The sequence below is a fragment of the Accipiter gentilis genome, chromosome 26 (assembly GCF_929443795.1).
Source record: "Accipiter gentilis chromosome 26, bAccGen1.1, whole genome shotgun sequence".
In the NCBI taxonomy this organism is placed as follows: Eukaryota; Metazoa; Chordata; class Aves; order Accipitriformes; family Accipitridae; genus Astur; species Astur gentilis.
Genome location: NC_064905.1, coordinates 16,775,797 through 16,803,295, shown reverse-complemented (window position 1 = coordinate 16,803,295; position 27,499 = coordinate 16,775,797). Strand labels below are relative to the sequence as shown.

General features: G+C 43.0%; 1 protein-coding gene across 4 annotated transcripts; it reads right to left on the bottom strand.

The window, feature by feature from the left end:
* Nucleotides 1-39: 39 nt before the first annotated feature.
* On the bottom strand, nt 40-24,543 carry TBC1D9B (TBC1 domain family member 9B). 4 transcript variants are annotated; one of them, XM_049829824.1, is made up of 22 exons: nt 24,336-24,543; nt 21,558-21,668; nt 18,460-18,578; nt 17,147-17,375; nt 16,262-16,520; nt 15,402-15,609; nt 15,057-15,269; nt 14,732-14,893; nt 13,967-14,117; nt 13,351-13,565; nt 12,484-12,601; nt 11,482-11,767; nt 10,693-10,822; nt 8,598-8,696; nt 7,691-7,759; nt 6,656-6,896; nt 6,217-6,282; nt 5,991-6,062; nt 4,485-4,526; nt 3,929-4,035; nt 2,508-3,007; nt 40-64 (listed from the first exon to the last, which is right to left on the bottom strand). In XM_049829824.1, exons 1-22 carry the CDS (start codon nt 24,451-24,453, stop codon nt 55-57), a joined length of 3,525 nt encoding a protein of 1,174 aa, XP_049685781.1. In that variant the 5' UTR covers nt 24,454-24,543; the 3' UTR covers nt 40-54. The 4 variants fall into 4 exon arrangements, with proteins under 4 accessions (XP_049685781.1, XP_049685783.1, XP_049685780.1 ...); XM_049829826.1 differs by lacking the exon at nt 40-64 and adding an exon at nt 5,530-5,580 and having other exon boundaries at nt 535-3,007; XM_049829823.1 differs by lacking the exon at nt 40-64 and having other exon boundaries at nt 535-3,007.
* Nucleotides 24,544-27,499: the final 2,956 nt, after the last annotated feature.

Here is a 27,499-nt window from a genome sequence, read left to right as displayed (position 1 = left end):
AGGAGGAAAAACAGGTCCTGTTGGAGCCTGCAGAACCAAGAGTCCTGTCTGCACTCACCTGAAGCTGCGTTACATGAAAAGTCAATACACAGACTAATTAAAAAAAAAAAAAAAAAAAGGGAAGGAGAGGAAAAAGGGGGATAAAAGGAAGAGGAAATGGGGGGGAAGGGGGTAGAAAGGGAAAAAAACAAAGAAAAAAGGAAAAAAAAAAACCCAAAGAAAAAAGGAAAAAAAAAACCCAAAGAAAAAAGGAAAAAAAAAACCCAAAGAAAAAAGGGGAAAAAAACCCCAAAGAAAAATGGGAAAAAAACCCCAAAGAAAAAAGGGAACCCCCCCCCCCCCAAAAAAAAAGAAAAAAAACAAAAAAAAAAAGAAAGGAAAATACCAAAAAAAAAAAGGGGAAAAAAACAAAGAAAAAAAGATGGAAAAAAAAGTCAGAATCCACTCATACCAAGTCTGCTCTTTTAGATAATCACTACAGACAAAGAACAACCAATATTCCATGAGCTCAGAGAAATAAAAGGCAAAGTAGCCTATAGGATTCTGGTTCATTTATTGAGTACATGACAGATAAGACAGACAGACAGTGTAAAATCACATGTATTATTTGTACTTTTAAAAAATTACAATAAATTACTGAATAATTAGTAAAAGCAGTTTTACTAATGGCTGCTCTCCAGTGATACAGGACAAAGGAGGCAGAGAAATAAGAAATATGTACCAGCTGTGAATACATACAGAGAATGTCACACGGAGGAATTAACACTGACTAGCACACCAAGTAGTGTTAAATGGGAATATCCAACCATACATGTCCTTCCCATCCTTTATACTCCAAATGCCAGCCAGAAGCTGTAGCAAACCTTGCCTTCAGTGCAGGGTCTGCTCTCGCCGAGCAGCAGCATCTCTCGCTCTGGCCCTGCAAGGCAGATGCCTGCATACTGAGATGAATTTATCTGTAGGAACAGCATTAATTCTCCTTCCTTGGAGCGCATGTCCTACTACCAGAAGGCTAACTCTTAGTTTCTTCTGGTCTTAACTGATTTAAAAGAGCAGTCACTCAGTCTCCCAGTTATTTCGTCTCTAACTGGAAAGAGATCTAGTCTATTGAGGTTTCCCATAATGGGCTGATGACAGAGGGCCACACTGCTTTGAATTCTTCCTCTTTAGGTACAAATGCCCTTTGTTGTGTAGTAGTTTGTAAGAGCACGTCCACTGCTGGACTCCTTGTACAGGAGATGTTCAGAAAGGACAGACTGAGCAGCAGCAGGTGGCCCAACACTCCCGCACATCTTCCAGCCCCAAGCATTTGCAAGGGCTGACTGATCTGAGTATTCTTAGGGGTCCTCCTAAAAATCGGACCCATCACTAGCTAGTAAAAACAGGGAATCAGCAAGAAACAACACGTTTTCTCCACTGACAGGGAAAGTCCAGCAGACCAGCGTGCCACTGCCCTGTAACACCGAGGCTTATTCACTGACTTCTAATTTAGGAACTTACTCTCATTATAATCATCATGAGCCCATTGATTCACTTAATATTACTTCTGCACTGAAGTCAAGGAGCTTGTGGCTTCCCAGACAAACTAAAAATAATGGCTTTCAAAGAATTAGAAAAGCAAATGCTAGAAAACCAGGTTTGTCTGAAAACTCCTGAATGCTGAAGGGAAAGAAAGTGATCATACACTACGAAAATGCCAAATGACATCTGAAAGAAACCTGCAGATCTGAGAAACGTCTGTGTTTAGATCTTAGGGTGCTGGGAACAGTGGGGCACGTTTGCATTATAGCTGCTGAGTCACAGAACAGCAATGAAGAACTTACAAGACTATTTATAGGTCAGGGTCCTATAGCACTGGACTACACTGCATTAGCTCTCAGACTGCCAGCCAGAGGTGAACATGTTTCAAGCCAGGCTGCATCTGCTGTGCAAGTTACCCAGAAACCTACAGCAAATAAGGGCAGGCAAGGAGCAGTTACTGTCTGAAATAAAACTTCATTAAAATAAAAGATAGCAAAAGGCAGACATGCATAATTTATGGTGGTAATTCTATATGTCAGGGGCTATTAGGTTCTAATGGCTCTTGAGAATGTAAATCTAATTCTGTCAGCCAGAGTAGCCAAAGAAGCACCTACACAAAAACAGTCACTGTCAGAAGCTCCTTATTGATTGGAATCTATTGTAATTGTGTAGTTACTGGTCTCTGATTAAACAAAAAAAAAAAATCCCCAACACAAAATACCAAACCATCCTGCCATCTGCCACATTATCTCCCTGTTTTTATCTCCCAAAGACAACTCCTGCTCTCCTGAGTTCACCCTGACACGGAGGAAAGTTCATAGTCACTGGATGAACTGAACTGCCTCTCTACCTTCTTCTGATCTTTGATCTTTTGCAGAATGTTGACCTTTTTCTCAAAGTAGTTTACAAGGGCTGTTTCTGTCAGCATGGAAGCTAAGATCTGCTCAAAGGAGATAGACCAGTCAGTATCAATGGTGCTACCATACCTGGCAGCTGAACTACTGCCTTCGCAACCAACCAGGACTGTGTCGTCTGCAATGTCTTCGCACTGCAGGGAGCCTGTGCTGACCATGGAGTAGGAAGACATGGACATATCATCTTTGGTTTCGTCATCTGATAGCAGCTGTAAAGGAGAGCCTTGTCCTTCCCCTGACCCGTCTCCTAGAGTTTGGTTCTCCTGCTGTGTTTTTTCAGGTTGAGCATCTCCACAGGTTTTGTCCTCATGGTCAGCTTGGGGTTGCTGCTCCACTGCTGAATTCTGACTCTGTTCGGATGTTGGTGACTCCTCTTCACTCACAGGATCTTGGGTATTGTTTGTTTTGCAGTCCTCAGACTTCCTCATGGGCCTATTGGAGAATTTTTTTCCAACCTCCCCAATTCGCAGAAGGAGACTGGCTACAGTGGCAATTGCATGGTACAGCTCTTGCTCCACTGGGTCCTCACTGAACATGTTGTAAAGGGTCTTGCATAACTCTATGAATTGTTCCTTTAAAAAGACAAAGACCAAAAAAAAATCATACTTCAGGCTGAAAAAAGTTGACAGTGGCAGATCATAGAGTATCTCAAGTTGGAAGGGACCCATAAGGATCAAGTACAACTCCCTGCTCCTTGCAGGACCAGCTAAAACAAAACCTATGACTAAGAGCATCATCTAGATGCTCCTTGAGATGAGGCAACAGGCACCACCTTGACTGACTCCTTGTTTATCTGCCTCCCTCCCAGGTAAGTGGCAACTTATTGCACTCATTCAGAACAGTCCAATACAGGCAAAATCTTCTCCCTCTGCCGTAGCGGCTAAATTAAGACACAGCTAGCAATTTAATAGTGGTGGGGCTTTTGGCTGACAGATGAACAGAGTACTAACATATCCACATGTGAGAAAACCTAAGGTTTTACTTCTGTTCTGCTACTCTTTTGTGGTCAGCTTCTAAGCATTTCCAAACTGGTTTAAGTAGCACCCATCAAGGAAATTAGAGACTGAAAAGATCACGCCAGTCATCAGACCATTTCCTGTAACCACACTCTTTGCTCTCCACCAAGCAGCTGTATGTAACTTGAGGCAATGCAAAACCAAAAAAGCCAAACAAGTTTATATGACTGATGGCATATTTGAAACATACTGCTCTGGAGAGAAAAACATAGATTGCAGTTCTTATAGGAAAAATTGGTCTGGGAGGCAGAGGGAATCAAATACATTTGATTGGTGGAAACAAAGCAGTTTGTCCATGTCCATTGAGGAATTCAACAAAAATGTGTGGAATTAGAGGTTTTTAAAGCCCAACAGACCAGAACAGCAGGGCATTCTACAGGCAAGGACTGAGTATGCTGGCAAAATGGCTGCACATACCGCAGAATTCCCCACTAAGCTGTTAGCCATCTAACTGGAAACCTCACGTTCGCTTCTTACCTGGCTCATTTTGGGGAGATCTTTAATGGTTTCTTTCTTTGACTCTTTTTCCTTGGCCCACATTCTTAGGTAGTATCTATAGTCCTGTGGACTGGTACCTTTCTCCTCTGCAAGACAAGAACAAGCCAATACTGTCAGGTGGTTAATGGCTTCAGACTTAAAAAGTGAATGCTGTGTCAGCAAAACTCATGCTGGAAGCACGTTTTATTGACAGTTCAAGAAAGCATCTACCAGGAATGCTGCACTGTTTTCTGATTTATCTGATCCAGCTCAGTAGAGCAAAAATTTTAACACTGCTGCATCAGCTTAACTTCTCATAAATGAACAATATGAGCTGACAACTTACCAAACATGATTTAAAAATGTTATGATCTTGATATGTAGAAGAGTCAGAGCAATAAGGCACAAAAAAGATTTATTTCCCAACTCACATCCCACTTTACCTCTGTCCACAATGGACACTTTGAAAGGTCTCCTTGACACAGCAACGGACAATGAACAGTTCATATTATGAGAGACATAAGATTAGAATGTGGTCTATTTATGGTGAAATTACCTTTTTCTGGACCATTCTCACTTCTCCTTTCTTCTTGTGTTTCTAAAAAATTACGGAATTATAAAAGAATGATTAATAGCTGATTTTCAGCAATACAACACAGGAAGAACATAAGACAACTCATATACAAATTAAAACCATACAAGAATATATTTAATATAAGTTAGACCTCACACTCCCACTGAAAAAATGGGTTGAAGAGCTGAGGTAGAGGGCAGAACTCTTAAAAGAAAGTGTGAAACACAGACACGAAAGACAGCTAAGCAATGTGATACCTTAAAGACAAAGAAGTTCAGTTATCCAAAGCAGGATAATGAATGGAAAAAACCCAAACCACTACTGAGCACATAGGTGACCAATATCTACACTCACCATTATCCAGTGACTGAACTGACACTTTGGGAGTAATGTGCAGAGTCTAACTTTACAAACTTCGCTTCTGGTTCCCTATATTGGCACTAGACTATATAGGAAGTCTTGGCTCAACTCAGACTGTTAAGTTAGCCACCTAGCAGCAAACAGCACAACCTTGTACTTACTCAGATTTTTTTTGAGCATTATTACATCTTGGTAAACATTTAGCACAACTGACATACTTTGACCTCCTATGTGACAATCCCTAAAATTATATCTTAAGAAATACAGTACATTAGTCTACTAACAGTTTTACAATTCAATGGCATGCATCCTTATTCCATTGAATTAGAAGACTGTAGAGTAGGCACAGGTATCATTGACCCAGGCCAGCAAGCCTAGCACCCCCCACACTCTGCTCTGAGCATATTTTCTGCCCACCAGTTTCTAGGGTGAGATAAATTCCACTGAAAGAAGCCAGACAAAACCTATTCTGACCAAGGCTGAAATTCATTAGGTAGAATATACTGAAAGATATCTAATTACTTATAGCACTTTATTCATAGTGGGAGTGTCATGAGCCAGGAGCAGCAGCAACAACTTCAGGGTATTTAAAATAGCACCCTGGTGGTAGCAGATGATATCAGCATTATAGCCATGCTCAATGCATGCACATAATTAATGGACTGACCTTGAGACTCACAGTGCAGGCAGAAATCCAGCTCTGAGACAAAAGGAGATACTTGAGCAGCAGAAAAAGGGGTTGAGGGGACAATATCCCAGATAAAACAGAAGAAAAGGCCAGACATAGACACAGAGAAGGAAACAAAAACAAGAAGAGAGACAATGAGACTTGCATGAAAAACCTAAATCATGGTGGAAGACGGGCTGGTAAAAGCACACTGCTCCTCCTCAGCAGTCTATGACTGTGCTTCAGAGCATGCTGTGTCTTGCATGAAATGGGCACTGAGGAGTTCAAGCTCCAAACTTCTTTCCCATCATGCAACAAAGACAGCAAACTCAAACACACTGGCAATCTTAACACACTGCCACCATGAGACCATGCCTTGCGCAAAATCACTATCATAGCACATGGATTTATGCTGCAACTCCTGCCTAAACTGAGAGGTAAAGGCAGCAGTGTTGCATTACCTTCTGTTGTAACATCCTCTGTGAAATAACTTGTGGCCTCCAAAGCAGACTCTGTCTCCTCTGGATTCAGAGCTGTATTTACAGAGAAGGAAATGTTAAGATCTCTAAGATAATTGAACAGCAGTATCACCCACTTCATTAGCAAAATTAATGAGGCATCCCTTTTCAATTGCATGTCAGAACAGACCATGCTCAATAGTAGCAGTGTACAGAAGCAATCACTCACCAGGAGGCAGATGCAGTTTGTAGAGTACTTTGAGTTTTTCAGTGAGGTCACCATGGTACATCCCACCTGTGAAGAAAAAAAAAAAAAAAAAGGTTCAGAAAAATAGCACTTAGGATAAAGAATGGCCCTCTGCTCACAGGCTCAAACCAGAAGGAGTTCACATGCAATCAGGAAACGCTAACTGCACAAAGCCCTATGCAGAAGCAGTAAAGAAATCCACAGCAAAGCTGCATCTTGTTGGTTTGCCACCCACTGTTTCCCAGAACAGGAGACTGCCTAGCAGCAAAAAGGCATCTTTTTTTCTGTGTGAGGCTTCCTGTAAGGTTGTCACCCTCCCCTCATGATACTGCAAACACCACTATCTCCTTTTAGTTCTCTGCTTGGAAAAGGACAGAAACATTTTTTGCAATATTCCATTATCTCCAAAAACACCACTTACTCATCCCTGTCACAAACTCCTTGAAGTTAATGAGAGAATCTCTGTTCTCATCCAGAAGCCGGAACAAACGCCCTGCTAGCACAGGTGTATGTGCACCACAGGACCAGGGGGTCAAACTGATGAACAGCTCCTTGAACTGCTCCATGTCTATGCGATACTGCTCCAGGTAGGGTAAACTCTGATCTCGGCGGGCAGCTGCAGCACGATTGTTTCCCCAGTAACAGCTCATCAGATACTTTGCCTTTGGACGGAAAGGATTAACAGATCAGATTATACTACACTACAACAATCCACAGGAGTGGAGACTTTGTAATAGCTCAAGAATAGCGTTGATCAAGCAAAGAAGAGACATTTCAGGACACGCTTTTTATCTCCCCATTATTCCTAGTGTTACTTCACTACGAAGTAATATGAAATGAAGGAAGAGACAGGGATTTCACAAAAAGCACAAAGAACAATTTTAAGTGAAAAAAACCAAAAAACATAGTTCCAGGTTTGAATGAAATGATGCTTGGGCTTTCTGCAAATGGAATATGTAGAACTAAGCTTCTCTTTCTGAGTCTGTAGCACAGTGCAACTGAGTTTGCAGTGATTTTGGTAAACACAGATGGGTAATACCACTCTTTTAAAAATACATACATTGCCAAATAGAGGCAAAGCACTCAAGTAATTTTGTCACAATTATAGAGCAAGTCAGTGGCAAACTTGAGAATAAAAATTGAGGTACCGTCAACCCTAGCTCCCTGTTCTAAGTGCTATATGATATTCCTTTCCATTGACTCCACAATCTCTTTCTGAATAAGTATCATTCAAATACTGTGAATGTGTTTTGGCCATCTTTGGGGAAAAAAATAAAAATAATCAATCAGATAATAACAGGGCCAATCTTACTGGCACCATGTATAACAGAATGCCACATCCGTGTCTGATAGGTTAGATTAAGAATCAAAGCAAAGTCACTGCTTCCCTTTCAACTTATTTTGGTATTTGTTCTCTCTGTGTGAGAACACATTCTTCCTCACTCTAGCTTCTTACCTTGAATACTACATACAGCTCTTCTAGCTCTTCAATAGAGAAACCAATGTCACTAGACACAGCTCGGACCTACGGTTAGGGAGAAAATAGGGTGAGCAGTTTATTTCAAAGCTAGAAAAATTAAATATGGCTCACTGAAAAATCTGTGTAACATAGAAGAGAAGAAAACAAGTGCAGGGAGATATGACACAGGATGGGAGGGAAAACACAACCATTCTAATACCTCCCATTGTTATGGATTACAGGTCAAGACGACAGTTACTGGTCAAGCAGAAACTGCTGACGTTTTGAGCAGCCAGAAAAAAATTACTGCGCTTATTTACTGTTTGTGCAGACGTGACTGTGAAGACTGTGTTGTCCCTCCCTCTTGTTTTGATCTTCAGAGGTTTGACTTAGATGCATTGAAAAACAACAGTGAAAGAAACACATGGATGAGGTTCCCACCTAGGACACGGGAGATAATTGCAACAGATACGGACACTCCCCTTGGGCCATGAACCCTTCTGTAAAATTCCCTAATGTGCTAGCATACTCTATAAATGGCAGGAAAATAATTATCTGCCAGCTAGCTTTTCCCAAAGATTCCAGGCAAGCAGTAAGAGACACCACTAGACAGTGGAGACTATTACAAGGCCTACAAGTGGTTTTTATCTCCCTCCATGCCAAATATCTCATTCAATCATGCCCTAGCGCTTCGATCCATTTTATTAGATTAACTAGAAACATGTGAAGAAGAAAACTGAAAATCCATTATTCCAGCCAGTAAATCCATTTTTTCACATGAACTGCAATTCTTTAAGTCACTTAAAACTGGGTCTGCTACAGAGCAAACTTTCTAGATGCTCACAGCAAAACACATTCCATTAACATGCCATTTGGTAGCTCATTCAATCTGGGAGTCACATACCACACTCTTCTTGGCTGTATCCTCCAGAGACTGGATCACTTTCAGCCTTTGTTTAAAACGCATTTGTTCAATGTCATCTGCCTTCAGGTTGCTAAATTTCTACAAGAAAGGAAGCAGACCAGGTCAACATCATCTCCTAAAGAAAGAACAACCCCTTTTCAATTACATGTTCTTTACCAAGTGTACTGTCCCCTCAGAGATGATCTAAAACCCCCAAAAGCCTTTTACCAGCAGCAAAAGAAGATGAGAAAAAACTTGAGCTGTATTCCCTATTCACCCCTGTCCTGCAAGAGAAGTCATTCGGAATTCATGAGAAATCCAACATCAGAGGTTTCTAAAGAAAAGCTGGAAAAGCATCTGTCAGGACTGACAGAAATACAGATCCTGTACTGTGGCAGCGTATTGGCTCTGCACAGCAAGGTTTTGGTAGCTGGGGTGCGACAGGGGTGGCTTCTGTGAGAAGCTGCTAGAAGCTTCCCCTATGTCCAACAGAGCCAATGCCAGCCGGCTCCAAGATGGACCCGCTGCTGGCCAAGGCCAAGCCCATCAGCGACGGTGGTAGTATCTCTGGGAGAACAGATTTAAGAAGGGGGAGGGGGAACCTGCACAACAACCTGCAGCCAGAGAGAGGAGTGAGAACACGTGAGAGAAACAGCCCTGCAGACCCCCAGGTCAGTGAAGAAGGAGGGGGAGGAGATGCTCCAGGTACCGGAGCAGAGATTCCCCTGCAGCCCGTGGGGAAGACCATGGTGAGGCAGGCTGTCCCCCTGCAGCCTAGGGAGGTCCACGGTGGAGCAGATCTCCACCTGCAGCCCAGGGAGGACCCCATGCCAGAGCAGGTGGATGCCCGAAGGAGGCTGTGAGCCTGTGGGAAGCCTGTGCTGGAGAAGGCTCCTGGCAGGACCTGCAGATCTGTGGAGAGAGGAGCCTACGCTGGAGCAGGTTTGCTGGCAGGACTTGTGACAATCGGAAGATTTGGGTTTATTTCTCATTACGCTACTCTGATTTGATTGGCAATAAATTAAGTTAATTTTCCTCAAGTCGAGTCTGTTTCGCCTGTGATGGTAATTGGCAAGTGATCTCTCCCTGTCCTTATCTCAACCCACAAGCCTTTTGTTATATTTTCTCTCCCCTGTCTAGCTGAGGAGGGGAGTGATAGAGCGACTTTGGTGGGCATCTGGTGTCCAGCCAGGATCAACCCACCACAGGCAGAGATAAGAGAATAGACAGATTGTCATTCCTTCCAGACTTGCTTTTTTCTAGGACCCATATGAGATTCAGTTAGAAACACCAAAATTAAGAGGCTGTTCTACTGACTAGGTCAGACAAATAAGATGAATTTGGTGACATTCTTTTATAAAAGAAGCCAAGAACAGCCAGAGATGGCAAATTTGAAGAACAAACAAATACCCAGCAAAATGATAGCTGCCTGCCTATAAGCAGCTAGAAGGGGACAGGATGAAAAACAGGAGATAAGAAGGGAAATTAATCCACATTTACCACAGCGTAGCAAAGAACTGTCAAACACCAGTTGTCTTGCCTGTGTTCTTTCCATCATTCAGATACAAATTTCTTACAAGTTTGTTCTCAGTATGAATAACGAGGTACACCTCCACCAGTGCAGCAGTATTCCAACAGCATTGGCACCATTCTCAGGTTACCTTCCTATTACTATAATGTGGATCACAGAATGGGATTCCTGTGCACATGAACTGGGATGCTTCCAAGTTTCTGCAGTATACCTCACAATTTTTACCCTGAATTTGCCTCCCCAACTCCCTAGCACTGACAATCCTCAGATACAAGTAAAAACAGAGACATTTTTGGCAAAGCAGGAAGAAATCTCTGGTCTGTAATTTTTACTTATTTGCAGTCTTCATTTTCATCTCCACTGGTGTTGGGGAGACTCTTTGTAATCCGCAATAGCCAACAGTGTTAGGCTCTACTCACACCAAACAGGTGGATTAATGGCTTGAGCCTACACTCCTTAAGCACCTAAAGCTATGAACACTGTTCATATTCTGGCTGCACAAAGTACAAAACTGGATGTTAGCAAAGAAAAATCTCTTGGGCAAAAACTAAACCAGAAGCTTACCTCATAGGATGTTTTGATGAGTTCAAAGATGTCAATTTCAAGTGGTGGGTCATCTCCACTCGTCAATAAGGCATGCAAGTGGGGAATAGGGGGAGAGATGCTCTGTCTGTTAACTACGTTGTCCAAATATCTGTGGGGAAAAAACAGAACAAATGCAAGACTCCAGGATTAGTGTCCAGGAAAAGAAGTAATATCCTAAATGCATCATTCCCAACTTCTTTGTAACATTAATCTAAACATGTAGGAAAATTTAATTCTTCCCTGCTAACCTGCAATGCTACCCTCATTGTAACTGAAGTTGATTTTCACCCTATTTTTGGGGTATCTACTCTTCTTAAAGTGGGCTCCTAGACATAAGCTGAAGATCTTGCTGCACAGAGATACACATTTCAAACAAGAAAATCTTACATTTACTAGACTTCGGAGATATCTGCTTGACAATGTTTTATGTTTCTAGAAGGCGATTCCTGCCAGGATCTGTTCTTAATAGTAGATCAGAATTCTTCTGTGACTTTTGGATAAACAACCCTTCAAAGTTCAAATTCAAACTGAGACGCAGGAATGCATTATGCTGCAAAGCAAACAATTCCAGAAATATGGGATTCCTCCATACTTGAGCCAAAAGTTAATTTCAGCTGTTGTAGAAAGCAACAGAAAACCTCTCTGGAGCTCAAGTTTCATCCTAGAGTGTTATCTGTGACCTGCTATATAATGGCATTAGGTAGAAACAGATGATGACTAAAAGGGTACTGTTACTATTCAGTTATAAATAAGAACAATGAATGGTACCTGCCCAGAATAGTCATGGCTTCACCTTCATCACAGCACTGTAACAACTTCTCCATGTTGGCATCAAGTATGGCCAATGACACCTGCAAGATAAACTTGATTCCCTCATAGAAAAAACAGTCGACAATGACCACGGCACTCTCAAAGGGCATGACACTGAGAAAGAGAGTGAGAAACCAGGAAAGGGATATGGTGGAAATCACTCCTAGGTCCTGCATCTTTTCTGACAGCTGTGGAAGATACTCTCGTGTAAGTTCTTCAAAGATGCCTTGGTCCACCAATGCGCCTGGAAAAACAAACAAAAACAATGGTAGAACTCGAATTGGTGGTATCATGGTACTATACCCAAACTAACCAATTATTAAACAAAATAGTGTGAGTTCACTTTAATTCCATATCAGCCTCTTAACATCAGAACTAAAATTAATGCATTTATTTAGATTTGTTCCCTGTTCTCAATAAAAATAACATATTTAGATAGAGACTACTCCTACATTGCAGCACATGCAGAAACAGAATCTCTCATTTATCTATGCATTTTCCCTAAAAGGCGGGGTGGCAGATTACTGATATTATGGTATTTACATCAAACTATACTCTTTTATACAGACCAACTTTAAAAGCCCATGAAGCGGTGCTTTCACTAACCTTTCCTGGGAGCCTATTCCAAAGATTTAATACATCATTCAGATGGGTAAAAAATAACCCAATAATTTTCTTCTAGATATGCCTCCTTACTGCTAATGGTCCCTCCTGCTACCAATTTTTAGTGACTTCATCTTCCTTGTTACTACAAGGTAGTACTACTACCTTGGTAGCCTGTAGTGTCTCTTCCTACGTCTCCATCACACACCTGCAACTTTAAAGGGAACACCGTTGTGCTTCATCATCTTTAAAATGCATCACATTTAATTCATTCTGAACAACAAAATGTTCCTGAGAAATGCTGGTGCAACTGTAGCTGAAAATCCAGGCTCCAGCATGAATTTGACAAAGACTCACCCACTACTCTTGTGTTGTAGTAATCTGGCAACATCCGCTCACATAAAGCCACTAGGAGCCAAAAAGCCTCTTCCTCATTGCAGTATAGCAACAGTACTGACGTAACAATGTTCATGGCCTACGAGCGGGCAGAGTTAAATATGAAGATATAGAAGAGAAACATGAAGATGTTCATGAAAGCTCTGTCAATACAGACCAGCTGACTTAAAAAGCATGAATACAGCAAAACGGTCACTAAGAGTCACATCTATTTCCAGCTTTTACTGGTATCTGAGTCAATAGATGACCTTGAACCAATTTATGTTCCTGTTTCAGTTCCTCTGTTTGTGAGGCAGCAAATAATACAACTACTTTTTGTCAAGCACTTTCATTAATCAATATGACTAAGTATAATTTTCAAAGTTTTCGTAAAAAGCTTTGTAACAATTTGGTCATAACAGAACAACATAATGGGAACCCCTAATGCCAGAGCAATACACAAAATTAATCTGAATTTCCACTGAGTTGTTTCACAAACCGGCAATTGGCTTAGTTTTCAATATACTGCTCATGTGCATCATCACTTATTTGATTTAATTGCTCTTTTTAATGAAACCAGAAGATGTTTTTGCTGAACTAGGGAAAGCTCTAGGAGGAAAACTAGTAAAAGACTGTAAATTACACCTAAGAGAAACGTGCAGTCTATTTAAATGCTGTATCCAAAGGATAGCTAAGAGATCTTAAAACATAACCACTTCCTTCCTACTCTCACACCACCACATGGACAGCATGAAGGAAAAACTTGAAACTGAACAAAAAACTGCAGAAAAAGTCCAAGCTAACCACGGTCACCATGTAGGACTAACAAGTCTAAGACATCAGTCTTACCTGACAGTACCCAATTGTTGGATTTCTGAATGCATAAGCTGTTAAGACTCTCCGGAGGGCAGCAATTCCCAACTCATTCTGGAAGGCAGGATGTTCTGGCATAGAACGGTGCAGATCTCTCTCAATTTCCTCTGTAGCAAGATTGTACTTTCCCATTGACTTTTCCACAAGATCCGCATAGTAACCAGGATGAGTCACCATTTCGTTCCAAGCCCCTGTAATGACAAACAAATATGGCTTCATCTCTTGAACTCTGGAATACAGATTTTATGCCCAAAGTTTCAGAGATAAGGCAGCCAGGAAGCACTACATGAACTCACCAACTACCAATAGATATGAAAGTATAGTAACAAACTCATTGTTAAATCATCATGTTAGGGTCTAGGTCCCAACACTGAAACGCACACAAAGGAGGCCAAAGGGCTACTACACTCATAAAGAAAGCCATCTCAGGAATGTGATAACTGCATTTTTGGCAAAAACACCATGAAGTATCATTCAGGTGGAGTTAACTTCTGATTAATTTCTTCTGAAATGAGCTAAGATTTATACCTTTTCCTTTGAGATGTGAAGAAATCTTATTCCTGCTATCAAATTATCCAGCACAACATCCTACCTGAGAAAAGGAGCCACAGCTCTCCACGAAGATTCTCTGGGATTCCTTTTTGTACCAGGCCCCTAGTCTTGGCAGTGCGATACATACACATCCCTCGCCCATATTCAGAGAAATGAATGTTCCAAGACTCTTCCTTCATCTTCTCCTTTGCCTTCACAGAAACAAATATGGCCATTTTAGGAGACTAATGGATTTTTATGTTTGTAGGACAGGTGACTTCTGGGTATACACAGGCCTACACTTCACAAGAGAAATGCATTGTGACGTTTAAAGCCTTTCTTCTTTGGGCTGAATAAAGGGGTGTATGCTAATCTACACTGTTCTGAATCAGTTCTGACCTTGCTTGAAGTCAAGTCTTTACAATACTAACATGGGCTGTGCAATGGCATTTACACCTTGCAAATCTCTACATAAATGCAAGCAGAACCATGGCCTAAGACGATTAACTAGCAAGCAGAGATACCAGTTCTCTGCTTTCTTGTACTGAAGAAAAGTAGTTCTTCACAGACACAAACTTACATCCCAGAAGCACAGTAACACTAATTTCTCAACCTCTAGTCAAGTATCTCATGTATCTCAGTACCGATAAAGTAAGCCAACGGTCAGGTTACATCTATGTAGCACTATCATTGTGACAGACACAGCAGTGATACTGCAGGACTGACTAGGGATAAAATACATTTTCAGTCTTAGAGCACGACAGGAAATCTGCAACCTACTGCAAACTGTTTAGAATTAATTGTTTTAAGTTAAAATATTATTTACCCCTTTGGGTCCCAAGAGCTCCTCAGAATTTCTTCTGAAGAGTTTGAGTAGTCCTTGCGAGGCTGTTGGCACTTCCCCAGCACAGAAGTTGACAGGTCGATTGCTGAGAGCAGACGTGGGGCTAACCGCAAGTGGGCTGCTGGAAGGCAACTCTGGAACCTCCTGAACAACAGAACATAAAGCATCTGAGCTCAGGCAGTCTCCATCCTCTGCTAACTGTCTAACAAAGAGACATCGTTCACTGGTAACGAGCACTGTTAACATGCTGTAAGGAGCATCACTCTGAAAAGTTGACAAATGCTCCTCCCAGCTATTTTCTTAGTACCTCGCAGCCAGGATCAGCCAAATTCCACTTCCATTCCTTCTCAATGCTGCATGGTTTTTTGGATGGTGTTCTCTGCAAGAAGTCAGAGATTCTCTGTACCAAGAAATCTCGGTCTTTCAGATTGGCAAAGAAGAAGGTCATTTTACTTTTAGTGCTGATGGACAGAGGACTGGGCAAGACACTGGAACTATCTGCTTTCTCAACTATTGTCACCTAGAAGACAAAGACAAGGGCCATTTGGATCTAGCAGATGCTCCATTATCTACAAAGCATGGCACAAAAGATAGAAGCACACAAAAGACATGAAAGGTCTGTAGTCTTAATATACAGCTAAGAAATCCCCACCTCCCTGAGAGGAATGATCAGATGACAGGCCTCCTCTGCCTTGCTGGCAAAACAGATGTAATTGTTGGAAACAAACATCTGTCCAGGAATATGCATCTTGTTGAATGGTGTCCACAAGGTACAATCTGTATGTCCATCCAGGCATTCATCCTTGGGCAACCGGAAAGTGGCACGGTAGCACTCATTTTTGGCTCGAGCATCCAGGTCTCTGGGGAAAAGTAAAGAGTAGTCCCCAGAGGTTTTTCCTCCCTTGAAAAACCCACTCAAACACTCACGTTAAGTGTTCATTCCAATCACAACCTTCAGACTGTGCTGTGTATTCTTAGTATTCACTTCTCTAACTGAGATGCCACCCCTTATCTGACTCCTCTTTCAGCCTTCAGACATGCTTCACTGACAAGGTATGTCCTGCAATACAAGGTAAAATATGCAAGTGCATCTGCGAAACTTAAATATTACATCAGATTCTGAAACTGCAGAGAAGAGTCCCCAGCGGGAGGATTTATTACAATACAAATGTATATTACTTTTTATAAATCTTCAACTTCAGACAAAGGGGCTGATGGAAATTTCTTCTTTCACATTTCTTTTTTTTTAAACAGGATTTTCAAAAGTTTCTAGTTGAAAATTCCTTTTGATAGTGCCTAGTCATGCATGAGAAAGACATGAGAGTGTGTGTGAATTCAGTAGCAATTTGGGATGGAAAAAAAAAAAAAAAAGAATAGGCAGAGGGCTAATGACTGAAATAAGTGATGCAGTCCCTGGAGTGAGACACCCCAGTGGCACCTGGGAGCTACACCACATTTATTATTACAATCCCCTGTTATCTGTCTTCTTTTCTCACTGCTGGAAACATATACCTTTTTAATGCAGAGATGTTCTTAAGAGGCTTCCTGGGCTTCGGGAGGGACTTGTCCTGCAGGAAGCTCTCATTATCCAATAGCTGCCGCATAGCAATGTTAGCCAACTGCTCCATCAGCTTGAATGTCTCGTTGATGTTGAGAAACATGGAAAAATAAAGTTCACTGTCCCTTGTGCTTACTTTAATGCACTCAGGGAACAGCAGTGTAGCATTTTTTTCTAGCTGGGTTACATCCACCCACTGGATCACCAGTGTAACTGGGGAAAAAAATTAAAAAACCCTACAATTACAATTTGACACAAAACAACAATCAGAAATTAAGCTCAAGCAGCCAGTAAGCTCTCAGTGTAGCAGCATTTTTCCCCTCTTACACATGGACAGTTCTTTTCTACATACTTCTACTGGGTTCTCCAAAAATACTTGGAAATAATCTTTGGGATTAACTAGACTAGAAATAATGCAGTTCCAAAAGGATTATCTCCCATCCAGTAAATGCTTTCAATCACAATTACTCAAGTTTTCATTCTTTTTTTCCAGCAAATTAGCTTTTGACTCAGGAGTTCAAGCTTCATAAATACTGGGTCCTGGCCGCGGTTCCAAATAAGGTAAAAATACTGCTCGGTTCTCTAATCCAGTTGAAGTAAAACTTCAGGTGTACTTGTACAACTTGAGAAATGTTTTGAAAAATGACTTGGGCATTCAGTCTAAATATCACTGAAGTGCCTATGAGAGCCAGGAGTGATCTATGCGTTGAGCTAGAGCTCAAAGGATTCCTAAAAGGAAAAAAACCTGTCAGCTTAAAAAAAAGGTCACACAAAAGATCAATTGCATCAAAAAGATCACGGAAAATGGCAGAAATACAACTAGCAGGCTTATAACTCACCCTCTTTGCCCAGCAGGAAGGAGTAGAAACAGAGGTGATTGACGGTGAGGTACAGCCAACCCTGCCTGGGTACACGGCCCTTCCAATAGCTGCAGGAATAGTAATTGACCAACTTCTCCACCTCAGGCATCCCAAACTGCTTCCGCATCTTCAGTTCAGCCTCTTTGAATTTACCTGGATCCTCTTCACTCTGGGGCTGCTCATTCTTGTTCTCTTCAGCAATAATTCCCTGAAAGGACATGGGAGGAGAGAGAGAAGAAATGGAAGGGAACATGCCTGCTGACAGAGTCATAATATATAGCAAAAGGTCACAGCAGCAATCCGGAAGACAGAAAGAAGAAATGCAACACAGCAGTTATCATCTCTCCTGTCAAGTTAGAGAAATAGTAAAGACATGCAGAAAGAGCAGTCAGATAGTCTGAGAGTCTATGATCTGGGATCTACTCCTGGACACATGCAGCAAGCATTTGTGTTTAACATTTGACCGAGTTTCTCACAGCTGGCCTGGTAACGCTTTGAACACACTGCAGGAGAACTGAAGTCTATTTTCACTTGCAAACATACTGCTTCAACAGGAAGAAGATCATCTGCCAGGAAGGGCAGAACTCAGCAGTCTGCCAGATCTTGACTGGCCAGAAGGAAAAACAACCAACCACAATCTCTCTCACACACAGACACACACAGAGAATATACAAAGAATCTGACTGAAGTACTGGAAAAGACTCAAATTGCTGCTGTTCAATAAAAACCTACATTTATAAGTTTCTACCCTGGAGAATTTGTGGGCTGGGAATCTGAAGTGTGTTAACTGCACAAGGAGAGACACCTGTCTGACTCAGAAGTCAGTGGAAGTTGGGGTGCAGTTCCTTTACCACCTAGACGCCTTTTAGACCATCGTGGCAGGGCAGGTACCTTGCTTGCAAACTAGAATTCTCTCTCCTGTATTTGTTGCTAGATGAACCATCATTAAACATTCTCTCTGCATCAAAGGTATAATCAGCAAGGATTTTAAAGAGGTATTATATTTGAATTAGTAGGAGCATCCTAAGCGGGCTGTTCCCTGAGAGCTACTGCTCCTAACCTTTTCCCCACCAAATACATTTGTCCAGTGTTATGACTGTAACATGATGCTAATAATACTGTATGCATTCCATGACAATTCCAAATTTATGTACATCTGAAGAGGGAGCAGAGAGAAGTTTTGCAATGGAGCTCTTGCTCGCTCCCTCCCTCCCAAGGGTAAAAAATTCTTAAAACCAGCTCCCCATTCTTTCTCAGGATCTGGAAGTCCTTCAGGGAAACATGTCGCTTACATGTATCTTGCCCTTGACAAAGGTGGTGATATCTTCTTCATTATCAAAGATAGATAGAGTCTGCAGTAAGTTATTCTCCAGCCATTCCCAGTGCTTTGTGATCTCTTTACGAGATGATCCTAATTGAAGGGGTGAAAGATGATGGGAAGAGCAAAGAAAAAAGGAATTAGAACAAGGTCTTTTTTCTTCCAAGTTCACAGCAGGAAACTAATAATTACCAAACAGTGATCAGGACAAATCAAACACCAACTGTATACATGTCAAGGATATTTTATGTACACCAAGATCATGCTTCTCATGAAATGTCTCCACTGCCATCGAGGATAATGAGCACACTACCAACAGATCATCCTATTTGCCAGTGCACACCAAACACAGCTTTTTTCCCCAGACAAAAAGCATTCTTATGTTCCAGACAAGAAGTACTCTTCTAATTCCTGGGATTCTAGAACAAAAATAATGCACTTTCAGAACCTTGAAATTTCAGAACAACTGAACTTTTTACACCTACAAAGGGGTTCCATCCTCCATGGGCAACGGTCAGCAGAGAGCACATAATTCCAAAACAAAATGCAACCAAAATACTCATGTCAGAAAGCTCTTTGCTTTCTTAAATAAAAACGTCTCAACAAACATTATATCAAACAGTTAGCTGTCTTTAACCAGCCTACAACAGTTCACAAAGGATAAGCTTCACTGTATAACCAATTTAAAGAACTTTTCTATAGAAAGTTGCCTTAGTTGCCATTATTTCAAAGATTTGTTTACTAAAAGATTTCTTCCTCTCTATTGATAGCTATATTCTCCTGTAGAGAGAAAAAAAAGCAGAAGAAATAAAAAAAGCAATTATTTTTTTTTAACAAGATAAGAAACATTGTTAAATGCAGACAAAAAGAAATCTGTTTAAATGCAAGTCAAAGATATTTGTAAGTTTCTCTTTGCCAAATTCCAGTAAATTTATCTTCTGAAGTTTCATACAAAAGCAGTGGGATATCTAAAAATGTTAACAGCATGCCTCCCGCTACTTGATTTCTCTGCAAGTACATTAGACCCCTCCATGTGGTTAATGATGGAAAAGGAGAAAGCAGCAGACAACACAAGCAGGTCCCTAAAGCTATTGCTCTACCTGACTTTCCTTTTTAAGAGGCAGCCTCAGTGATGAAATAGTCTTCACATATTTGTAGTTGGACACCTAACCACAAAACCCAATGCCAGCTAATCTGTGGTTTCATAAGCAAAAATAACTCCAGGACCTGAAACCAAAAACTAGAAGCAAGTAAGCTGTCTTGCCTCAAAGGACTGCAGGGCTATGAATTTGAGTTTGTGCGTACAGCCCAACGGATTAGACAACAAGTATTTTTTCTTTTGCTTCTGTGTATAAGCTCACTTGGCATCTACCCTAGTCATCTGACAATGTTTTTAAAGCATAAATGATTTCTGAGTAATACAAAAGGGCTTATTTTAGGGCACAGAATTAACGATTATAGGATGCTTTGGTTGTGGAAAAAATCCACAGGTCCAGCAACAATGGCAGGGGAGTAAAGTCTGTGTTCTGTTTTGTTTGTCACGAAGTGACAGCAGACAAATTGCTAAAATAAGCCAGGCCTCAATAATTGACGTCTTTCGAAGAACAACATTAGGATGACATACGTGAAGGACCAAAATTCTGCAATTCCTACAGAGTTGTAAGAACTGAAGTAAGTGTAAGTGCTGAAAAGCCGAAGCTGCACGCATGACCAGAATGCTGCCCACTAGTATTTACACATGATAAATCATAAATAAGATACGCATTTTTCAACAAGAGAGCCATATACATTTTATAACTTTGAGCGAATGACAGTACTCTTACTTTGACAGTAAAATGAGAACCAGACAGGATTAAAAAAATACTTTGGATGAAAACAATATATTTACTCCAGTATAAGAATTTATCAAACTCCATTTGGTTGTTACATAGCCCATCTCATTTTACCATGCTGCATTACTTAGAAGTAACTGAGATACAGAGGACACAGAGGGTATCAACTAAAACACTCCCGAAATTGTACAAAAATAACACACTCATTGAGTGTCAAAGACACTATAAAATTTCAGATTTGCATCATATGTGGCCACTAAACATTCTGCTTTTTTGTATGCAGTTTCTGGCCTGCCATTTTGTTTTCTGTCTGTCTTCCCCTCTGCCTTCCTCAAAAGGGAAACTGAGTTTCTGTGAAACATAGCAACTTCTAAACCTCTCTTCTGCAGAATTTAAGTAGCTCTGCAAGGGAGAATATTGTGTTGGTTGCCTGGGGAGAAGATGGGAACAGGCAAAACAAGACATCAACATCTGTGGGCTTAGCAAATGATTACTTCATGCTCAGATTTTATGTGTCAACCACGAAGTGAGAAGTGAAGGTTCGTATTATAAACAAAGTTGGTCTAACAAATATCTCTGAAGATATTTTCTCTTTAGTAACCAGTAGGACCTAAAGCCTTAATCAAAGTTCACCACCAGGTATTAGAAGGGTGTACCATGATATTCTAATGCAGCGGTTACATTTCTCAAGTAAAAGAGGCCAAGGATTCTTGGTGTTTTAAAAAAATATTATTGTAATATATTTTACAGATATAGTATATCTATACATCTATTACAGGCCAGAAATAGCAGAAAAAAATAAATTGGATCAAGTCAGTAAAGAGATTCCCCAAAGAGTGTTTAGCACCTTGAACAACCTTACATGCTCCCATCTTGCACCGTGTTCCTGGTAAGCAGGTTTTGGCACAACACTCATCATCCCACAGCAATCTTATCATCACAGTTTCATTCTCTGAACAATCTCACTATGACCTTGCAAACAGATACACCTTGGAAGAGAGAAAATTCATTAACATCTGCAGAAACGAAAGCTTTTACAGAGCCTTAAGTTCCTAAACTACAGTTTAAACAACATTGAGAAGTTTTGTCATTTCTGGCACCTTCCACTAACCCACCAGAAGCTCTAGAAAGTTTCCTGAGCAGTCACAGAATACTCCTATGTGGGATAACTGATCATCTGAACCAAAAAGACAATAGAATAACACAAATCCAGCCCGTGACAAGTCACATCAATACATACCGCATGCCACTGCCCAATACACTTGAGAGTCCTGAGTCTGGTGCAGAATACGGTATGGGGCAACTCTGGCACTGGAATCCAAAACCACATCTAATGTTCCCACAAGAAGACCTAGGAGGCAAAGAGAGAGAAATTAAAACAATGTAATACCAAAACGAAGAGTTGGGTTAAGTCAAAATACAGGATGAACACTGCCGAAAAATGCTGATGTTCATATTATGTATGCTGTGATGGAAGAGCGATGGTACTTGGTCAAGAAAATGAAGACATACATCCAGTCACTGCAGTCAAATTACGTATAAACCAACTACAGCCAATCCCACTGGTAATGGATAAAGTTTAGATGGCAATTAAATGTCTACTAAACCTCATTATAATCCTCTGCTTTCCTAGGAGAGTTTTCTAATAAAAGTGAAATGTATTTTCCTCTGTAGGGTTTCTGTTGCCAATAGTGATTTTTAAGCCTACTAAACTAAAACACAGAAGAGTTTTCAATGCTGTATATTTCAGCATCACCTATGCAAACAGTAGGTAAGATAACTCATCCAAAATGGAATCAAATAGCTCCAGAAAAACTGGTACTCACAGGTTTCAGTGATGTTTGTAGAAGTACTTTGATGAAACAAAGAAAGAAGGCAAAGAATCAAAATTTGGCAATACAGAAGTTAAAATAGTTTTTTATTGATGTTAAATAAAAAAGCAGGCACTTCCAGAATAAATGCTGACAGCCACCCGACTTTGTAAAGCAAATCCATTTATTTCAATTGTCTATTTACTAGATAAATCAAATATCTAAGATGATACTTTGCTTTGTTATTCTAGATAATGTACTATGAGCATCTTTAATGCAGATTAATTTTGCAACATCCTCACAATTAAAAGTTTTCTAACATTAGAACTTGGACAGGGAGCATGGTTGCTGCTCTAGATCGCTATTTAGGAGGCCCAGGTTCAAGGGGCCTGCTCTCCTCCTTATGGTTTGGGTAAGTGTGAGCAAACTGTACTCATCCATATCTCATTCATTATCATGAAACATGCTACTTCCTCCTTTGACCTCTCTTGGCTATCCAAAAGCAAGTAATAGATTAGAAATATACCACTGATCATACTTCAAGAGAAGTACCATCCATAGCAAGCTCCCCTGGTAACCCTTAAAACAAATATATACATCTCCAGCACAGCAGGACCTCAGTTTTGGCTCCAGGCTTCTTGTGTGCAGTTTTAGGCAGAATACGGATTAAAAAGTAATTTTTAATACTTCCTATGACCATACCAAATGTGTCAAATATTGACATCCAGACTGGTAACAAGACATGTTTAAGAACTTGAGTACAGCAGCAACTTCAAAACCTTTCCAGCAACACCTTTCCTGCTTGGCTGAATACCTACATTCTAACTCTAAAGCGTCAACTTGCAGTTGTACAGCTCCTTAAGGAGCATGTGCAGCTTTTAACGCATAGGAGCTCTGAAGACGACTCTCTCACTGAGGTAAACTACCTCAAGAAGTAAACTGGCTCAAAGCTTCAACGATTTAAGAATAGGTCAGTTTAAATGTTTCCAGAACAGCACCAGGTATCATTTCCTCTTGTAAAAACCTGTGAAATTCCAGAATACAATTATATGCCTACATGCAAAAGTACACGAGTAAGTTACGTTATGTAAAAGAAAGTAGCTCAAAATAATTTTGAACATTGTGAAAAGATGAAATATGCCAAGGATATTTATCCGCTGCGTCATTTCTGTAGTTAGAGTACTTGGTTAACAGGGCTAATGCATGAAACCGGCTGTGCATAATTCACAAACATAAAGAGCACTTTTTTTGTCACTCACATAACTGTGTAAGCATTTCGCAGATAAATAGGTGGTTTTAAAGGTGAGGGGACTTTGTGTTGTTGTTAACATTGTGCCTCGGTCACAGTTATGTTATTTTAACAGTTTCTGTCACCAAACATGGCTATCAGGCATATGCACAGAGGAGAGTAGTTATCATTGGACTGCACCCTCACAACTTCACCTCCGGCCCAAGCACAGCACAATCTTCATACAGACATTAATTAAAAACTACGCTTTAACTTTCATCCTCTAAATCTCGAAAAAACCCACACCAGAAAAATAAAGCCACAAAGAAAACACCTCAATAATTCCAGGCAACACGAGTACGACAAAGAAGCCATTTTTGACTAGGGAAGAAGATCATCCCAGCCACCCCCCGTTAGTTACTTGTCCTCCCCGAGCAGCAGCACCGCTGGAGAGGCCTGACCACGAACCACCCCCCTCACGTCCCCGCAGACCGGCCGGCAGGCAGCAGGGCAGGGCCGGCGGCTCCCGCCAACGGCGGGGACGAGGGACCGGCCAAGGCGCGGACAACGTCTGCGGGTGCCGCAGGCAGCGGCCGCCGCTCACCGGCAACCTGCCACGGAAACCGAGGGCGTCCCGCCGGCGGGGGCTCTCCCGGGGTGGGGGGTGGCACACAGCGAGGAGAAGCCAGGGGAAAGGCGGAACCGGGCTCACCCCAGCCGGCGGGGCCTGCATCTCCTCACCGCCGCCACCCCCCCAGCTCCAGCCCCGCCGCCGCCGCCCTGACGGGAGTCGTGCCGCCGGCCCGGCCCCCTCAGCACCCCACGACCCCCGGGCCGGGCCCGGCCCTGCGGGGACAGGACAGCGGGGCAGGAGCACACACGCACCCCCCCACACACCCACCCCCGCCCCCGGCCTCCTCCGCTGCCCGCGCAGCGCCGGGCCGGGCCGGAGTCTCCCCTCAGCCCCGCCGCGCCTCACCCGTGAGGCCGCCCCCTTTGCCGTGTCCGCGCCGGCGCTGGAGCAAGAAGAAAGGGTTGGCCCGCTCCGTGACCCACAGAGCGCCGGCCAGCAGCACCTCCTCGGGCCCCAACCACATCGTGGCGGGGCCGCCGACGCGGCGGAGCGGAGCGACTCGGCTCGGCGGGGCTGGGGCCGGGCCCGGCCGGAGCGGGGAGGCGGCGCAGGGGGGAGCGGCCGGGCCCCGCCGACGGGTCACGGGGCCGCGCCGGCGGCCACGGCGCCCTCTGGCGGCCCGGCCCCCTCACTGCAGCGGGGCGGTGCCAGGTTGCCGCCGTGGCGCTGGAGCCAGGGCCGCGGCTCCGCAAGGAGAAGGTCGCCGGTTCGAGGCCCCCCAGGGCCACCTAGCTGTAGCGTCCTCGGTGGGCAGTTGGGGTTCACCTCCGCCCTCTGCAGAGGGGGGGTCCCCTCCTCTGCCTCTCGGTGGCACGCTGCACTGAAAAGACCTTTGCCAGGGCAGCTCGCATTTGACGAGAGCGACGTGCTTATATAGCACAACCTCAGGCAAATGAAAAAATCTTCCTGTGCGGCCCCCGGGGGGGGGAGCCACGGAAGCTGCCATTAACTAAAACAGATTATTTAAATGCTCCCTCCCACTGTACCTGCAGTAATTTATTGGCAGGGATTCATTTACCCTTTTTGCCTCGAAGCGCATGCACCTCCAGCATCTCAGCCTCGGCGAGCCAGCCCGCGCCCCGCCGGCATGGGGGGCATCGGCATCCCCCTCCCGGCAGCGTTTCGGTCCTCGTTTTGCGGCTCTGGAGCCCACGTGGGGCTTGTGATCAAGTCCAAGGATGGTCTTTGCAGCAAACAGAACGGGAGATGCGGTTCCTTCTCATCTCTTGGCCGCAGAGCAGCTTCCCAGTAATTTAGTGAACTGCTATTCTTGTTTTAATAACCGTTGGAGAGTCTCCCTGCAAAATCTGGAAGTGTTACAACAGCAGAAAACATTGGCATCTACCATCTCCTTGCTTAATGCCCAGCTCCCAGGAAGGCGGGAATGCCGTGTTTTCTTTAAGCTATAAATCCTTTAACCCTGGGATGATCTATCTTCTGTGTTCGTGCAGTGCCCTAATTCCAGCTGGAGCCTTTGTACGCTACTGTAATATAAATATTTATTAGCTGGCTGAGCTTTCAGGGCTCTGCCTTCACCCTGATGGCACGGCCGTGTCTGGGAGCAACACGGTGGTTTCCGAAGGCTGGATGTGCTGCGGGAAGGGTTCGAGCACTGGGAGAAGATGCTGAAGGACCTTTCTCTGTGTTACTATCTCTGTTCCTGCTCGCTGTGTGCCATCTTTCAGGTGGCAAACGCTGTGGGAAGGTGGATTAGTGTCTCCTGTATATTCATAAGCCACTTTGAACCATGTGGCCTTTAATGGCCTAAGATTTCTAGGCTGTAGTAGAGCAAAATAAAACAATATTTTCTGCAGAGTGGGAAAAATCCTCTCTGAAAATGGGTCTTTTGACAATGTTGTTCCACACTGCCCTTTGAGAGACATATATAAGAAATACTGGAGGGACTGGAGTCACTGGGCGATGCTCTCATCCTCCTGCATTTTGAGAGACACCAAGCTCACAAACTCCTTATTTTTAAACTGCTTTTTATTGAAATGTAGTACATTAGCAAACCCTAACTAATCGGTATACACTGTTAACATATTGGCATATACCACGTAACTACAATACAGTGTTATACTTACATCAAAACATGTCAAGAAGTTCTGCTGCTGCCAAGCTACAATTTCACAAGGGCTGGAAAGATCTGATTGTCGGGAGGGCACCGCATCACCCGCGTCCCCGCAGCGTCCCCGTCGCTCGGCCAGACCCCGGGGACATGCTGGCGTTTTTAGGTTATGTGGTCACACCAGCGTGGTCCACCTTGCAGCAAGCCAGTTGAAACAGACTTTTGCATTTTACACGCACACAAATTGGGGTTTTTTGTTGTTGTTGTTGTTTGCTGCAGTCTCCCAAGCCCAAAGGCTGGGGCATCCCCTCTCTGCTGGGATAAAACGATCCTGTTGCGGTGGATTCTGTGCATAGTTAGCCATGGCCTCGAGCAGGGGACCCCGAATAGGCACAGGCGTACAGAGAAGCTTTTAGTATTTAACATCCACTTGCAAACCGCAGCAGGGCTGACTGGATAAGCAGGAGAGCGATGCTATCACTCAGTTTGCTCAGAAAGGTTATTCCCCTTTAAAGGACTAGCGCGACAGATCTTACCAGTGCTGGGAGTTAAGTCTAGACATATGGGGTGGAAAAAGTCTACCTGCTGATGTGATGGCAACCAAGAAGGCTTTTTTTTTTCACGCAGCACCTTCCAGCGCAAACACAAAGCGAGCCCTGTCAGGCGGCAGGCTGGGACGCTGCCTTGCTGGCTGCAACGCAGGAACCGCACGAATCTGCAAACAGGAGCTTTGCTTTAACACCCCCGAACGCCCTATTAAACTTTCCTGGCTTGAGAGCAGCAATCATCAACTTTATTTTCAAGCCCAGACTTTCCTGTGCTGGAGCACGGGAGTGTTGCTGAGCTGTTGAGCTGTTTTCTGTAAGATCCTCCCAGTGCAGCCCAGGTACCTGCAAAGGCTGCGGGCAGATACAGCCTTTACTGCCCGAGACAGGCAGAGGGTGTTACAGACACAGCCACGGTAGATCGAGAGCAAATTTAGCAATCCCATGTCCTTACCGCAACTCTGTTGGGAATTAACGGCTCTTGTGCCCTTGAGGGGTTTGGGATGCTGAAGACCAAGTCAGAGCCAAGCAAAGGTGAGCCCCGGAGCACGTGGGAAGCCGGAAAAAAAAAAGGCAAATGGCACAGCAAATACACACAGCTGAGCTCAGGGCAAAGATTAAAAAGCTTCTTGCTCCTGAGGGGCTCAGCCGCAGCAAGCTGCGGGTGGATGCATGTGGAGAAGGGAATAGCCTGTGCCCAGCAGGAGCGAGGGAGCCTCCACGTGTGCGTCCGGCACCTTACTGGATTTTTGAGCTGCGAAGCCCCAGTCCCAGCTGTATGACACTAGCTCATGTTAAACCTCAGCCTTGCAATGAAATCACTCTAATCACTCAGTAAAACCCTATGTTCTTCTTACTTGGCAGGAATATTAATACTTAATTATCAGCTCTTTAGG

What these genes read in the sequence shown, in the direction of transcription:
- TBC1D9B (XM_049829826.1), bottom strand. Translation starts at nt 24,453, where the DNA reads ATGTGGTTGGGGCCCGAGGAGGTGCTGCTGGCCGGCGCTCTGTGGGTC. An exon ending in CAAAGGGGGCGGCCTCACGG is followed by an intron (nt 21,669 to 24,335) that starts GTGAGGCGCGGC and finishes TTTGCCTCCTAG; the next exon opens with GTCTTCTTGTGGGAACATTA. An exon ending in CTTCCTGCTGGGCAAAGAGG is followed by an intron (nt 16,521 to 17,146) that starts GTGAGTTATAAG and finishes TTTTTTCCCCAG; the next exon opens with TTACACTGGTGATCCAGTGG.